We start from the raw sequence: 15,688 nt of genomic DNA, 5'->3' as shown, positions 1-15,688 counted from the left end.
TGATGGTCACGATGGTGCTGGTGTTGATGATGGTGATGATGATGATGTGGTGGTGGTGGTGGTGGTGGTGATGTTGAGGATCATGATGATCGTGATGACAGTAGTAATGATGATGATGGTAGAGATGATGATGATGATGATGTGTGTTTGGACATGGCTAAATTGTGTGCTTTCATATACGCATTGTGATAAAGACATTTAAGAGCAAAAGCTGTTATACATGAACCACATCTTCCTTGTTAAAGCAGTTTTGTAGTGAGGTTATCTGCACATTGCTTATTCTCTAAAGCTTATAACATTTTGTCTGGGGGACCCTATTAAGACATATAATTTCTGTAGGTCAGGCTTGCAGCAGTTGTGCTTGTGAGTTGATCTCCTCCAGGCCTTACATATTTGATGTCCTGACATTTGTGTAATTGCTCTGCTAGAGCCCACTTGGAGCATTGAAAGCTACTTAAAATGTCATTATAAGCTGCCCGGGTCTCAGAATTATATGGTGCAGTTGATGGAACAAAAGAATGTTCCACTTTGATGCACGTGGTATTTGATTGTGCTCTGTGCCGTGGTGCCTCTTCAATCCACCAGGGCTAGCTGGACTTTTTAAAAAGGATCTCTTGATTTATGTTCGTCTTCACATGATTGACAGTGGGTGCCTTTGAGATAACTCAGTGTGGTTTACAGTGGTGGCATGGGAGATGATTTCTGACATGTGTTAATTGTTCTCATCGTAAGCTAGTCAGCCGCTTTGAAACTACCATTGCATACTGAAGGTTTGTTGTTGTGAAAATAATTTTTTTAAAGTTATTTTTTACTGATGAAACCTGAAAAGTTTCTTTTTTGGATGAGAGGAGACAATTTTAGGAATTATATTTTATTATTCCATTTTGAAGGTAGATATTTCTTACTATAGGCATTCTAAGAGACCCACGGAAAGTCTCCTCTGTTCTCTGATCTTTATCTTAAAGAACATGAGTTTTATCCTGTGGTGATCTATTCCTGTTCTTCTCCAGATAATGAGAATAGACTGAAGGAAGCTGAATAAAAAAGATGTACGGTAACCATAAGAATTTCTCTGAGTTCTTAGATGTTGGAACAGATTATTAGAAGAGGGGCACAATTTCACATTCACTGTATTGATTATTAGAAATGTGGTGGATAATCTACACACTTTGTTTTCACCGTAAACCTTTCAAGTGGAAATTACTGGCTTTCTACCTCCCTCATCTTCCATACACTGGGTTATTTATCCATAGCCCCTGTCAGCACCAGACATTCTATGTATTTGTGTTTTCAATTGCTTATTTTCTCTCTCTTCTGATATGGATGAATGTTTCGTGAAAGCCAGGGCTTTGTTAACGCGTTATTCCTGCGCCTGGAAAGTAGCTGTGCATAGAAATTGTGCAAGGAAGGAAGGAAAGAACGGGGTGGGAGTGGGAGGAAGGAGAGGCTCTCCTGAACTCTTCCGTTTAAATTCAAGAGCCTCTGGGAGGCATGAATCACTCACTGATTATCACTCACCTTAACAAGACCTGGAATGAGTCACTCATACTGTGAGCAACACAGAGAGGCTGCCTAAAGAGCAGCCTGGGTGGGGGTATGTGGGGGCAAAAGGGAGGGGCATTTGGACATGTGGGGACAGGACTAGACCCCAGACTCCTACACAGAAGATGGCACAAGGCAGTGAGGGATACAAACATTGCCATACACAGGCAGGGATGTGAAAATCTAGCCGGCTTCACAGCTTCATCCAAGGCCAATTTGCTGCAAACCAGGATCTGAATAACCACTGTGATAATTCTTGTGGCCCCTTTACATTGTAGTTCCAGCACAATAATCCCATCAGGTTGCACTCCTACGTCTGGAGACAGTGGGAGGCTGGGAGACTGGGGCTCTGAGAGGAAACGTTCTGCCGAGGTAGACAGTAAACCTTGACTCAGAGGCTTAACTTAGTCTGAAATGTTGTCCCAGGGGAGGTCAGTGACATCCTCTGCCCACTGAGTGGGGTGGGGCAGGGATTCCACGTGGTGGAACCCCGTTAGGATGGACACCTTAGCTCTGCAAGAGAGGGTGGTCTGACAGAGACTGGGAGCAAAGGTGCTTAGGAATGGAATGTTTTTGTCCAGTGATTTTTCTAGTGAAGTTTGCATTCACCGGAAACATATTTTTGATTCAACACTTGTTAAACATTCCCTGCCTTGGCAAACGTCTGGGGGCACTCTGGCCCCCCAACGGGACCATGCATTTAGTGTGCAGCACCATGCTGTGACAGGCCTTGGCCACCTGCAGCAGGGCCTCTACTTTTAGGTGCTTGCCTTTTCTCACCTTCTATGCCATCATTGCAATAATGCAGGCCACTTGAAGTGGGTGTGTTTATACTGCTAGAGATGAAGTAAACAGCAAAGACTTGCCTTTACTTTTTAGTCTAGGTTATTTTTTCATGTATTTTATTGATTTTCTATTTGAAATATATTCCTGAAATTTTTAATGAAAAAGTTTTGCTCAGGGTAATTCAGATCCCAAAATTATACAGTTAGATTTTTTTAAAGACATAATTTGGGTTTATCTTTTTTAAAAAATCAGTAAATTAATTGGGTTGCCTTTATTAGAAATTTATAAACAATAAGAATTTTAAAAACTTTTTTAACAAAAGTTAAGTTTTATATTTTTATATTTTAAAAGTTTTATGAGTGACATTTGTCAGATCTAAGTTTATCAACGTAATTGTTAATTTCTCAGGGTAAAATGTAGGGAGTAATTTACAAGTAGATTTAACGTTTGGAGGTTGGTTGAATTTCAGGAAAGACATTTGCCTACAAATAGGGTAATAAGTGACAGTTTGAAAAGCATGTCAGCTCAAATACTTGTCTGTTTTAGGAGGAAAATGAAATGACTTCTTGAGTTGTGCTGTCATTTGATGTTCTTGCAGGTTTTTTATGGTTGGTCTGTCCCATATGTTGAGTTTGCTTAATACTATCCAGTAGTCAAGTCTCTCTGGCTTCTAAAACATTTTGATATGTATGTGTGAATTCTACTGTAGCTCTGCAGCAAACCATGCCTTTAATTCTCTATCCTTTCTAATAGTGATTCCTATTTCTAGGTTCTGAACACAGTGAGTACCCAGTACCAGTTAGTGAGGTGAATAGGTGAATGGATGGGTGAATGGGAGAGTGGGTGGGTGGATGGATGGATGGATGGATGGGTGGATGGGTGGTTGGATGGATGGATGGGTGGATGGGTGGTTGGATGGATGGATGGATGGGTGGATGGATGGATGGATGATGGGTGGGTGAGTAGATGGATGGATGGTTGGGTAGATGGATGGATGGGTGGGTGGATGAGTAGATGGATGGATGGTTGGGTAGATGGATGGATGTGTGGATGGATGGATGGGTGGATGGATGGATGATGGGTGGGTGGGTGAGTAGATGGATGGATGGTTGGGTAGATGGATGGATGTGTGGATGGATGGATGGGTGGATGGATGGATGATGGGTGGGTGGGTGAGTAGATGGTTGGATGGTTGGGTAGATGGATGGATGGGTGGGTAGATGGGTGGGTGGGTGGATGGGCAGGTGGATGTATGGGCGGGTGGATGGAGCCTGAGGCCTGACTTTAATAACCGAGGTTAACATTTCTTTAAAATGAGGCTTAATACTCTGGCAAAGAACCATCTCAGAAAGCATAATCTTAAATTGAATGTTGAACAAACTGGGAGGCAGTAGTCACCTGGCACAGCTAAGCATCCTGACGGACAGGTGGCATGTTCTCTGCTCTTTGCTTACGGATTACGCTGAACTATAGCCAGAACTCACCATGGAAATCCAAGCCTGTATATTTACGGTGGACTGTAAGGGATGAAAAACGATGGAGGGTAAATGATTGCTGACCATCACCTCATCATCATGATAATAGTCACAGTTGTTAAGCACTTACGGTATGCCTGCCACTGGATAAGTGATTCACATGCCTGTCTCACTTGTCCCCATGACACATAAGGGAATTGAGCACCAGTGAGATTAAGGGGTTTGCCCAAGACCACACACTGGCAGTATTAGTGGGGAGATGAGTCCATAACTGTGTGGGCCCCAGGTGTGTGCCTGCAGCCCCTTCAACCCTCGGCTTCCTGAAGCAACGTTTGGGATGCAACGTGGTGCTCTTTCTCCTAAGTGGCAGCAGGGCATGCCCCGCTGGAAAGAAGTCAACTTTTCTTCATGCAAATCCAGCTTGCCAGCTCGACTGACACAGCGACTGATGAGAATCTTAAATGTGTCCTTAGAAACCAAAGTCTCAGCCACAACGATAGCCAATAAAGGAGAAAGCAAGCCCCTGTAGATTCTAGCATCATCTGGCTTGAGAAAGTGGACAGGAAGCCACTGCCCACAGCAGTGGGGTTCATGGCTGATGCCAGGCAGTGCCTGTGCTAACGGGTCTGCACAGAGAGCAGACACGGCCTGGCACCGTCCTCCTGTCTGCCTCAGTGGGTGAGGTCTCTGCTCACTCTTTCCTCCCTTTGGGCCAGCCGCTGTCCCCCGGTCCCGCAACACCTTGTTCCTTGTGTCCCTCTGTCCTTGTGTTGCATGGATGGTCAGGTCTGCATGTGGTGAGTGGGGGGGGGGTGTTTTGTGACGCGATTTCTGTTGGGATTATTTCTCTTTGTCACTGTGATGAAAGGGAAGACTTGCTGGAGTGGACTTGGCAAGCGCGGGTCACTGTGGACTTTTTCTGAAAGGGCCTTTTCAGAGCAGATGCTCCGCGTCGGTATTGGTGTGAGGGCAGGGGGCCCTGCCCTGTCAAGAGGAGGAAGGCTTGGCATGCCTCTGGGGCGTTTCCTGTACATCTTCTTTCCCGGGGTGCAGCGGGCACTCCGAATCGGAAGCCCCCAGTGCCATCTGTTTCCTGAGAGGAATGAGAGCTTTGTGGTCAGCGTGGGGTCCATGGGAGTGGCTGGTGACACAAGACCTTGCTAAGATAAGCATCAGAAGAGAAAGGTGTTTGGTGGGAATCAAAACGAAAAGCTGTACTCAGCTTGCTGCTCGCTGACTCAGTTACAGGTTCGGGACAGTTCCTTCTGCCTCTGAAAGCTGCAGTGAACAGTACATTTCTTCAGAACAGCCCAGTCGCTGTGACAGGTGTGCACCTGCAATCCCGGAGCGCATCTTTATCTTTCCCGTGAAACAGCCCGTACCTTCTGTCAGCCCAGCATCAGCTGCTGTTTGTGTGGGATTGCTCAAGTCTTCAGCTTCCTGTCACTTCTGCATCGGGCAAGCTTTTCTGTATTTTTAGGTATGTTTTGTTTATAAGGAAGTGAAATTAGTGCTGGAAGTTGTTCCTGAAGTCAAGCGTTCAGTCACTGAACATTTGGGACCGTGAGAGGCTCTGGGGACGGAGGGGAGACAGCCGCAGAACAGGCTTCGGTCTGCATTCCCTGTGGCAGCAAGTGGTTTCAGATGCAGGCTTTGTTCTTAGTCCGGTTTGGCCAGACTGCTGAAGACAGTTCCCAGGAGGAGACCACGCCCAGGGCCAGACAGGGAAGCACCGGGTTGGTGGTGAGGCGGACAGAGGGGACCCTTCAGGAAGGAGCAGGTGAGGCGGGCCCAGCGGGCGAGGGGCTAGTGAGCGGGCATAATTCCAGCGGCTCTGGGGCAAGGCCCTGGGACGATTAGGGCCGGCGGATGGTGGCCTGCCGTGTGGGGGCCCGGTAGAAGCCGTGACAAGCGGTGGGCTCTGGATTGGTTGGCTGGCATGTGAAAAGCAGCGTTTGCTGTGTCTAGGATGTGGGTACTCCTGGGAAGCTCAGTGTCCCCAGGGTCGGTGAGGCCACACGTCGGAGCATGAGGAACAGCTGGTTGATAGAGAAGCCGAGGCCGGGTGGTGCAGGGACGTCACCGCCCTGTGTTGGTGCTGTCAGGCTTCAGTGTCGGCCTCACCGGGGCTTTGCTGCTGCTGCAGGACCGTAAGGTCCAGTCCTGACCGTGAGGGTCGACGGCGTATGCCACACGCTCAGTGTCCCCCCCACTTTCAAGGACCCCATCTGACGATCGTGCCAATTCCACCTCCAGCTGTGTTTCCAGAACAAGTACCATGGAGACTCCAAGGGTTGTCGATCCAGAAGGGACCTCGGTCGTCAACAGGAAGTCTTGAGTAAAGATTGACAGAAAGTGTCTTCACGCAGCAAAATCAGAATTACGGCAGCGAGGGCGCCTGGGTGGCTCAGTCGTTAAGCGTCTGCCTTCGGCTCAGGTCATGATCCCGGGGTCCTGGGATCAAGCCCCGCTGTTGGGCTCCCTGCTCAGCGGGAAGCCTGCTTCCCCTCTCACGCTCCCCCTGCTTGTGTTCCTGCTCTCGCTATCTCTCTCTGTCAAATAAATAAAATCTTTAAGAAAAAAAAAAAGAATTACGGCAGTAACTCTTCCCTGGCAAGGAGGAGACTGTGGGAGAGCATGGGGCGTGGCACACAATGTTCAGAAATGAGTTTCCTTAGGACAGTGGAGCAAGACTCCCCTGAAAGAGCGAGCTTTGGTGGACAGGTGAGCGTGACTGTACGTTTTCTTCCACTCGAGGAATTCACAGGAGGCTCGACCTGCTTCTCTTTGAAAAGTCAGTAAGTCTGGATCGCTCCGAACTCTCCCATCAGGCTTTTATTATGAACAAAGCTCGCTTTGACCAGGCGAGGCCGTCCTGCTCCGTCAGCATGACTCAGAGGTGGAGCCCGGTGGTGGGTGCGCTGTGCACAGTGTTTCGGGGGCTTCCGCACATAGGTTTCCAGCCGCAGCCACGTGGCACAGACATTACTACCTCAGACGAGTGGTAAGTTTGGTGAAGCTGTTGCGGGGAGTCTGGGCCTTCCCCTGCTGGGTCCTGGCTGACAGCACGGAGCGGCTTGACCCGCGCTCTCTGTGCACCTGCGTAGGGCCTGCTGAATCGTGAGTGTTGAGAGCTTCTCGTGCCTGTTGGTGAGCAAGAGCTCCCAAAGATGGAGATGTTAAAAAATGTGAAAAGCCCAAATTTCTTAATTTGCAAGAAGCAGAAAATAATCCCCTCCCCCACTCAGTTCAAGGCTTGCCTGAGTGAGGCCATGGGCAGAGTGTGAACTCTCACTGGTCCAGGTCTCAGGGAGCAGTCACGAGGATACCCACCTTGCATAAACCTCCACTTAGGAACCAGACACCTTCGATACCCAGGAAAAAGAAGTCGGGGCACCCTCCACGTCAGCAACAAGACTCCATCAAACATTCCTGTTGCTGAGAGAGATCTATTTGTCATGAGATGCATGGATGCCAAGTATACAAGTGAGTGTGGACGTGTGTGTACACGTAACTGACACGCCATTGGACATCCCCGTCACCCCAGGCCGGGTCCCAGCACTAAGTCTACTTGGAGTGATCCGCGCACACCTCACGTAAAATGCAGATAAACCCTCCAGCCCATGCTGGTGACCCTCCCGTGCCGGCCGTTTACCTCGACATGCATTAAACGCAGTGACTTCTTCCCGTCGAACGGTCAGCTGCCCTTTAGCAGCACTAAGAGGAGGAGAGAGACCGTTGTCCGGGGCACCCGCACAGTCACCCTCTGGGAGCTTTTCAGCACTTCCTACAGCCTGTGTTTCCAGCCGGTGTCACCCTCCCGGTGTGTCTTACGCGGGTCCGCTGGCTGCCGATGAGCTTAGCCCCCTTTATAATATGGACATGTCTTTCCCTCACCTTCAGGCTAGAAGGATGTTTTCACTGGACGTAGACTTCCAAATTAAATGTTTTTTCTTTTAACACTTCACATATGTCATTCATATGTGTGTTATCAAATCGATAATTACAAATTCTGTCAAAGACCTCATTCTCAGAAGACACGCGGTGAGTCCCGTGCCCTCTTCTGCTTGAGGTCAGCCCACTGCCTGTGTCCGTCACGCCTCACGCATGTCTTAGCCTCTGGCTGCGGTTAGGGGTCTGCGTTACCTTCACCTTCCTAAGAGATGGCACTGCGTGGTTCTCTTTGTGTTTGTTCTTCTTGGGGTTTGGTGCCTTGACTTTTCGAAGTTAATGCAATTTGGGGGAATTTCTGGAGGTTTTTTTTGTTTCCCTTTAGTTTTTTGGTCCCATTCTCTCTTCCTTTTCCTTCTTGCTCTCCACTTGGAGTCTGTTATGCCTGGGGTGGTTCTGCAGGTTACCGAGTTTCTGCTCAGTCCATCTCAAATCTTTTTAAAAATTTTTTTATAAAGATTTCATTTATTTATTTGAGAGAGAGAGAGAGAGAAAGCACAAGTGGGGGTAGGAGCAGAGGGAGAAGCAAACTCCCCACTGAGCAGGGAGCCCGACGCGGGGCTCGATCCCAGGACCCTGAGATCATGACCTGAGCCGAAGGCAGACACCCAACTGACTAAGCCACCCAGGGGCCCCCTTTTCACCTGTTCTTAAGATAATAATAGTTTCTGTTATCTATCTTGAAATTCACTAACCCATTGCTCTCCATTGCCCAATCTGCTGCCAGGCTCATCCAGTAAGTTTTTAAATTACAAATGTTGTGCTCTTCATTTACTGAACTTCTGCTGCTCCTCATTAAATCCCATTTCTCTGCTGAGCTTCTGGGTGCCCACGGTGCGCCTGTTTGGGATCGCTCGTTTACCTCCTCGTTCCAGTGCTGACTGCTCCTCCTTGGTGTCCTCTGTGCTTGCCTTTGTGTGTGCACCCCAGAAGCACTTATCCGGAGTCTCCTGAAGGACCTGGGAAAGCAGCCTGTGGAGGGTCTGAGCCCCCTGGGCCTCGGCGAGATGGCCCACGTGATTGCTACCTCCGTGCGGGGTGTGGATGCAGAAGGGGAGCTTCAAGGAGCCGAGAAAGGAGCCGCAGGAAAGCCACGAGAGGCCAATCCTGGCAAGCAGGGCGGAGACGGCACGGCAGGTGAGCCTCCCAGCCCTGGGGTCACGTACGTGTGGGGCTCGTGGGGCGTGAAGAGGCTGCAGCTGTGCAGAGGCCCGGCTCAGCAGGCTGTTAAACGTTCCTTCTGCTGAGGAGACGCGGATTTGTAGGAACGGTTTTTGTCTGTTTGAACTTTTGCCTCTAAAAGCCTTCTTCACAGGCTGAGCCTACCAGAGCAATTATGTTGAAAGGCAAATTGCTCTTTGTGCTGAGGTTCGGAATTAGAAAAAAACAGGAGCGATAGAAAGTGTTTTTGTTTGGATTGTGCAAGTGAATGGAGTCAAATATTTGAATAATACAGTGAAAAGGCTTCATTCGAATGTCTGCTCGAGGCTCACATCCACCCTCTGAGGCTGCTCCAAGGAGAGAGCAGAGATTCCCCCCTACCTCCCCAGTGTGTGTGTGTGCGCACGCGTGTGCATGCATGTGCACACGCACACACAGCAGCTTCCCTGATGAACGGCCTTATCTGTGCCTGATTGCTTCTCAGAGAGAGCAGAGATTCCCCCCTACCCCCCCAGTGTGTGTGTGTGCACGCATGTGCACGCACACGCACACACAGCAGCTTCCCTGATGAACGGCCTTATCTGTGCCTGATTGCTTCTCAGAGTCACTGCAACTGCATGAAAGCATCTAATTCAGTGCCTTGCACACAGTAGGCACACAAAAAGTATGTGCCCAGAACACAAGTGAGAAGATGCGCGGGCTGGGACCGAGGCTTGCTTGGAAGCTGGAAGCAGGGCGGGATGTAGAAGAGGCTCCCAGAGCCCAGCAGGACGAGGTTTTGTGTTGGGCCATCAGTGAATGAGAAGATGGGTGCCCCCCTGAGGGTGAAGGGGTCTAAAAGGTGCCTGGGCATTTGGGCTTCCTGAGTACACGAGTTCTGCACTGTCGGGCGCTGCTGGTAGGATAATTAGAAGGGTAGTGAACTCTGAGGACATCTGACCTTGAGGTGGTTTGGTGGAGACGCCTTCCTTTGTTTTTCTGTCGCCAGGACCTGCTGTCGGCACTGTGGGTTGATATTGCTGTGAGCTAACTCTGAGCACAGCACACGGATCCCTGGGGCTGGTGATGCCGTTCATGACTGAACTCACATCTGGCTTCAGCGGGGACACCCCTCCTCTTCCATGACGTTTACAGAACGCTAATATTGTACTATAAACAAAAAGGTTTACTTTTTAGAAGAAACTAGGCCGACATCATCCTGACTGCCTGACCTTCTGTCAAGGACTCTCTGGTGTTTTGGGTGCTGCAGCGCCTATGATGAGGGTCTCAACGAGGGTTCTGATCATGCTTGTGTCTTTCACAGATGACTGGGGACCGGACGGTGAAGGTGGCGTTTACAAGGAGGTACGGTGAGGCATCTCTGCGGGTCTGGTTCCCCTTAGATCTAGAGCTGTCCCGGTCATCTTTCTGTTCATGGTTTGGGAACATAGACAAAATACAAAGGTTTGTTGGCTTGTTTGTTTTTTCAGAAAAGTTTGGAAAAACTCTGATAATCCCCAAATTGGGAAAAAGTATAAAGAGAGCATAAAAAATGGTGTATATTTAGATATATACTAATGTCTACTTTCAGATTATATAGGAATACCCATTGTAGAAATATGGAAAATATGGTTAATACAAATTAAAAAATTAATATTCCTTAGAATTTTCCTACCTGGGATATGGACTGGTGTATGTCCTTGAGATCATCCTGTGTGTGATTCCCGAGGTTCATTTACAGGCCCTGGGTCATTCAGACCTGCACTGTCTCATGTAGCCACTGGCCACATTTATATTCATTAAAATTAAGTAGATAAAAATTCACTTCCTCAGTTGCACTAGCCACATTTCAAGTTTTCCTTTGTAATACGTGGGTTGGATGGTGCAGATGGAGAACGTCTCCATCATTGCTGGAGGGTCTGTTGGACAGCGCTGGTCGGGAAGGCAGTGTGGAAAAGGGCTCCGTCACAGGTAACACGCCTCATGGACTGGTTTGCTGGCTTTTCCTGTTTAAGGACCTTTGCTCATTAGTACAGTCTTAAGGATGCAGAAAATCAGTGCATAAGCAGTGACAGTATCATTATGTGGTTCTACAAAACCCTTTTTCTGTGGAGTGGAAAAAAGTTTTTTTGGTTAGTACTTCTCTTTCCGGATTATCTTAGTGGCTTGTGGTTCAATGCCTGTTAGCAAGTAGCAAAAGAAAACATTAACAATTCTCTTAATTGCCCGTCAGAAATGGGGGGGTACTCTGTCTCAGATGAGGAGGGAGACGTGGCACTAAGAACACGTCTCAGAAAGCGGAGGGACGCCGACAGCCAGAGCCAGGGCTGTGGGGTCTCCAGGGGCACACACTCCAACCCACGTGGGTTCTCTGAAGACCCCCAGGGTTCTCATAATCCCACCTTTCCATCCTAAACAAGTTGAATTTTGATTCATTTCTCTGTTACTTGGGGTACATTTTCAAGCAATTTTTTCTTTTTTTTTTTTTAAGATTTTATTTATTTATTAGAGAGAGAGACAGCGAGAGAGGGAACATGAGCAGGGGGAGTGGGAGAGGGAGAAGCAGGCTTCCCGCGGAGCAAGGAGCCCGATGCGGGGCTCGATCCCAGGACCCTGGGATCATGACCTGAGCTGAAGGCAGATGCTTAATGACTGAGCCACCCAGGCGCCCCTCAAACAATTTTTTCCAAAAGGCATCTGAGTATTGTATTTTCTGAGCTCTTATTTGTTAACATCCTTTGTTTCCTCCTCTCATGGAGCACAGAGACCAGGACCATGGTGAAAACACCATTCTCTTTCCTTTAAAAGCCTGAGGACAGGGCTCCATCCGTACGTGGTAACTGAAATGCCATGTACTATCACCACTCGGGATCCAAATTTGAGCAAATGTTTTTATCAAGATACCATTTTCTTTAAATATTTCAAAACACACAAGGAAAAATCACATACAATTTCTAGTCAGCAAGGGAATAATTATTTTCCTTTATAGTCTTTCCTTAGTTTCCTATAAATCTTGTGTTTGATACCGTGAGGTAAATCCACTCTTCGTCTTGCCATCTAGTCTAATATTGGAGATGTAATTTCATGGTGAAACGGGAAATCCCTTGCTCTTGCGCGGTAGGAGGCGCCCTGGGCGTGCCCCCCCTTCTTGGGCACCAGCAGCAAGCAGGGGGAGGGACCAGGGGCTTCCCTTGGAGGTAATGCTGGGGTCTCCAGAGGCGGTGTGGCCCAGTGGCAGCCTCTCTGGCATCAGCGGGAATGGCACTCAAATTCTGGATCTGCCGTCGGTGATCTCAGGCACGTTATTAACCTCTGTAAGCCCCAGAGCCTACAGACTAGAGATAAAACTAGGACTGCACTCCCGGGTTGAGGTGGCAATTAAGTGAGAGCGCGCGCAGAGCGCTGAGCACAGTGCCTGGCAGATAATCAGTGCTGAGTGTGTAAGATAATGTTCATCTGTCGAGATGTCAATTAAGTAGCTCTGAGGGCCCTCTTGTCCAGGAGACAGGGTCAGGATGGGCAAGTCTTGGCTATGAGGACCCCAGGCCCCTAGGTGCTGTGAGGCTGCAGATGCGTGTCCCCATGACTGCTCACTCCTGGCCTCTCCACTTCCCTGAGGGACTGGGGGCAGGGTGAGAACTCCTGACACACAGGGCGTCGTGAGGACGCCGAGAGTCCGTGCAGGTCGGGCGTCTGCTACAGAGCCCTCTGGCCCTGTCAGAGCTCAGTAAATGCAAGTAGGACGGTTATCGTCAGGCACTCATTGTTTCTGGAGGGGGTCTCAGAATCCACATAGGCTGTTATTGCTTTTGTTTTTGTTTTGTTTGTTTGTTTTTAAAGATTTTATTTATGAGAGAGTGCACGCACAAGCAGGGGGGAGGGGTAGAGGGGGAGGGAGAGAATCTCAAGCAGACTCCCTGCTGAGGGCAGAGCCCGCCCCAGGGCTCCATCTCACGACCCTGAGATCATGGCCTGAGCCAAAATCAAGAGTCGGGCACTCAACCAACTGAGCCCCCCAGGCACCCCCCACATGGGCTCTTTTTAAAAATATAGATGGGGGGGCGCCTGGGTGGCTCAGTTGGTTAAGCTGCTGCCTTTGGCCTAGGTCAGGATCCCAGGGTCCTGGGATGGAGCCCCGCATCACCTCCCTGCTCAGCAGGGAGTCTGCTTCTCCCTCTCCTCCCCACTCGTGCTCTCTCTTGCTCTCTCTCTCTCTCTCTCTCAAATAAATAAATAAAATCTTTAAAAAAAATTTAAAAATATAGATGGGAAACACCTACACTGAGTTTATAAAATCAGATTCTTCAGGAAGTTGTATGTGTATGAGACAGAGACAGAGACACGCTTGGCTGAGTGATGCTGATGTGTGAGGCCCTCGTCCTCCCCTTGGCTGAACATGTCCCATCCCGATGGGATTCTGAATGTGGCCATGAGAGCACTACTCCATCCCCTGCCGGGGGCTGCCCACCGACTCCTCCTGAACGTCACCTCACTGAGCCTCTTTTCTGCCAGGTCAGTCGTTTGAGCCTCCAACTCGGGGACCACCTGCAGGATCCTGGGTCCCGACTCTTTCCTGCCACCCCCCTTCTTATGGAGCCCTTCAAAACGGAGATGAAGAAATCAGAGACGCCCAGGATGCCCCCAGCTTGGGAGGAGGAGAGCGCTGGGGTGGAGGACGTGAGGAGTCAGACCTACTCCAAGGAACGGCTGGAGGGGCTACCTCCCTCAGAGCCCAGGGCGGGCGGCTTTGGCGAGTTCCAGACCTGGGTTCCAGGGCCCTCGCAGGAAGATGCCCGCCTTGGAGCCGGAGCCCAGGGGCGCCCCAGTGAAGGCCTGCGGCTGGAGGTCAGGCCTTCCCAGGAGGAGGAAGGCTACATTGTGACCGGAGATGAGTAAGTAGAGGCTCTGGTTTTTCTCTCCTGGTGCCCGTCGGGTGGGTGGAGGGGGGCCACTTCCATTCTTGCCTGTCTTAACCCGGAGACACAGGAGGAGGTGTTCCTGGTGTCGTGGGGGCAGGAGGGCAGCCGGGAGCCAGCCGTCTGTCACCCGGTGCTATGACCTAGGAGCCTGAGCTCGAGGGTGATTCTCCACAGAACAAACCCCTCCTGGCTGCACCTGCGGCCCAGACTGTGGGGTGCGTGGACGCAGCGGCCCCCAGGGCGTGGGGGACTGGGGTCTGCGTCTGTGCTGCCTCCCTGCCTCCTGGGGCTCCAGCGGTTTTGTCTGCCTCACAGCAAAGCAGTCCAGGTATCGGGACACGAGTCCTCCTTCAGAGGGGGAGACGTGCGCGTGGTAATAGGATGCTCCTTCTTCTCTTCTTTCGGATCTGCACATATCAAGGGGCCTCATTCCCACAGTGTGTACCCAGCAGGGGGCACGTGGTCAGCCCTATTTTCAGGTCATCACCCTAATGACTGGCTTTTGACACTATGCTCTGTAAAAATGTCGCGTTTTCCTCAAGGAATGGAAGCTGTGTTTCAAAAGAGAAAGCGTATCTGGCTGTGCACGTGCATGTGCGTGCGTGTGTATGCAGATGTGTGGGGTTCCGCCGTTGCATTATAGTGTTCATTGTCCAGGCGGTTCTTCCTCAGTAGCTCGGAAGCTGCCCACATCCCAGGGATTACGCGCAGGGTGGAAAGGGCCGCTCCATTCCTCATGCTGGGTCCGCACGCCGTCTTTCTGCGCTCGCGCCTCCCGGCAGAATCCATCAGCAGATAGCAAATTGCATCAGGCAGCTGGAGCTGTATACTGCAATGGGGCGGAAAATATTTAATTTTGAGCTCAGACCACTATCAAAGCCAGCTTTAGACGTAAGACTCTTGAGCTGTCGATGGTGTTTTTATGTGTGTTTTTAGAGAAGTCCTCAGCAGCTGACACTTCAAGCCCGCACCAAAATACCGACTCCATTTTCTCAAGTACTTTTTGTTGAGACGTGTCCTCCCATTTCTGACCTCTTTGCCTGGATGGTGGGCTCCATGTATTCATGTCTGTTGTCAGGCTCCTTTTTTTAGAGCGGGAACTCCCAGTGGGTGTGTGTCTTTAGAATCACGCCTTACAGAGAAGCGCGCATGGGACTTGAACAGTATACCCTGCTGAGGACACAGCTCGCACCGTTGAAGCAAAGCCAAGACACCTCCTCAGTTCCCTTGTGGAGCAAACCGTTCTGACAACCATTCCTTATTCTCACGTGTCCAAAGCCCTTTTGTGGATTTTTCCTTCCCTTGGGAAACATTGCTGCGTTGTGTGTGCATATGTGTGTTTATGTCTCTGTGTGTGGTGTGTATGTGTTGTGTGTGCATGTGTGTTGTCTGTATATCTATGTGTGCGTGTGTGTTGTGTGCATTCATCTATGTGTTGTGTGTGTGCGTGTGTGTTGTCTGTATTCATCTGTGTATCTGTGTGTGCGGTGTCTGTATTCATCTGTGTGTTGTGTGCATGTGCACATGTGTGTTGTCTGTATTTATCTGTGTATCTCTGTGTGCATGTGTGTTGTCTGTATTCATCTGTGTATCTGTGTGTGCGTGTGTGCAGTGTCTGTATTCATGTGTATCTGTGTGTGCGTGTGCACATGTGTGTTGTCTGTATTCATCTGTGTATCTGTGTGTGCATGTGTGTGGTGTCTGTATTCTTCTGTGTGTTGTGTGCGTGTGCACATGTGTGTTGTCTGTATTCATCTGTGTATCTGTGTGTGCATGTGTGCAGTGTCTGTATTCATCTGTGTGTGTCTGTGTGTGCGTGTGCACATGTGTGTTGGCTGTATTCATCTGTGTGTTGTGCACGTGTGTGTTGTCTGT

The 15,688-nt window shown here is 49.6% G+C and overlaps 1 protein-coding gene across 1 annotated transcript in view; it reads left to right on the top strand.

The window, feature by feature from the left end:
* The window catches only part of PTPRN2 (protein tyrosine phosphatase receptor type N2), a 628,914-nt gene that overhangs the window by 114,740 nt on the left and 498,486 nt on the right, over nt 1-15,688 (top strand). Inside the window, exons 9-11 of the mRNA XM_044920028.1 lie at nt 8,685-8,891; nt 10,219-10,259; nt 13,407-13,786. Of these exons, the coding sequence (XP_044775963.1) occupies nt 8,685-8,891; nt 10,219-10,259; nt 13,407-13,786 (628 nt within the window). The remainder of the gene's footprint in view (nt 1-8,684; nt 8,892-10,218; nt 10,260-13,406; nt 13,787-15,688) is intronic.

This window comes from Neomonachus schauinslandi, chromosome 12, assembly GCF_002201575.2.
Source record: "Neomonachus schauinslandi chromosome 12, ASM220157v2, whole genome shotgun sequence".
In the NCBI taxonomy this organism is placed as follows: Eukaryota; Metazoa; Chordata; class Mammalia; order Carnivora; family Phocidae; genus Neomonachus; species Neomonachus schauinslandi.
The sequence above is the reverse complement of the archived record's forward strand: the minus strand, read 5'-3'. Positions and strand labels throughout refer to the sequence as shown.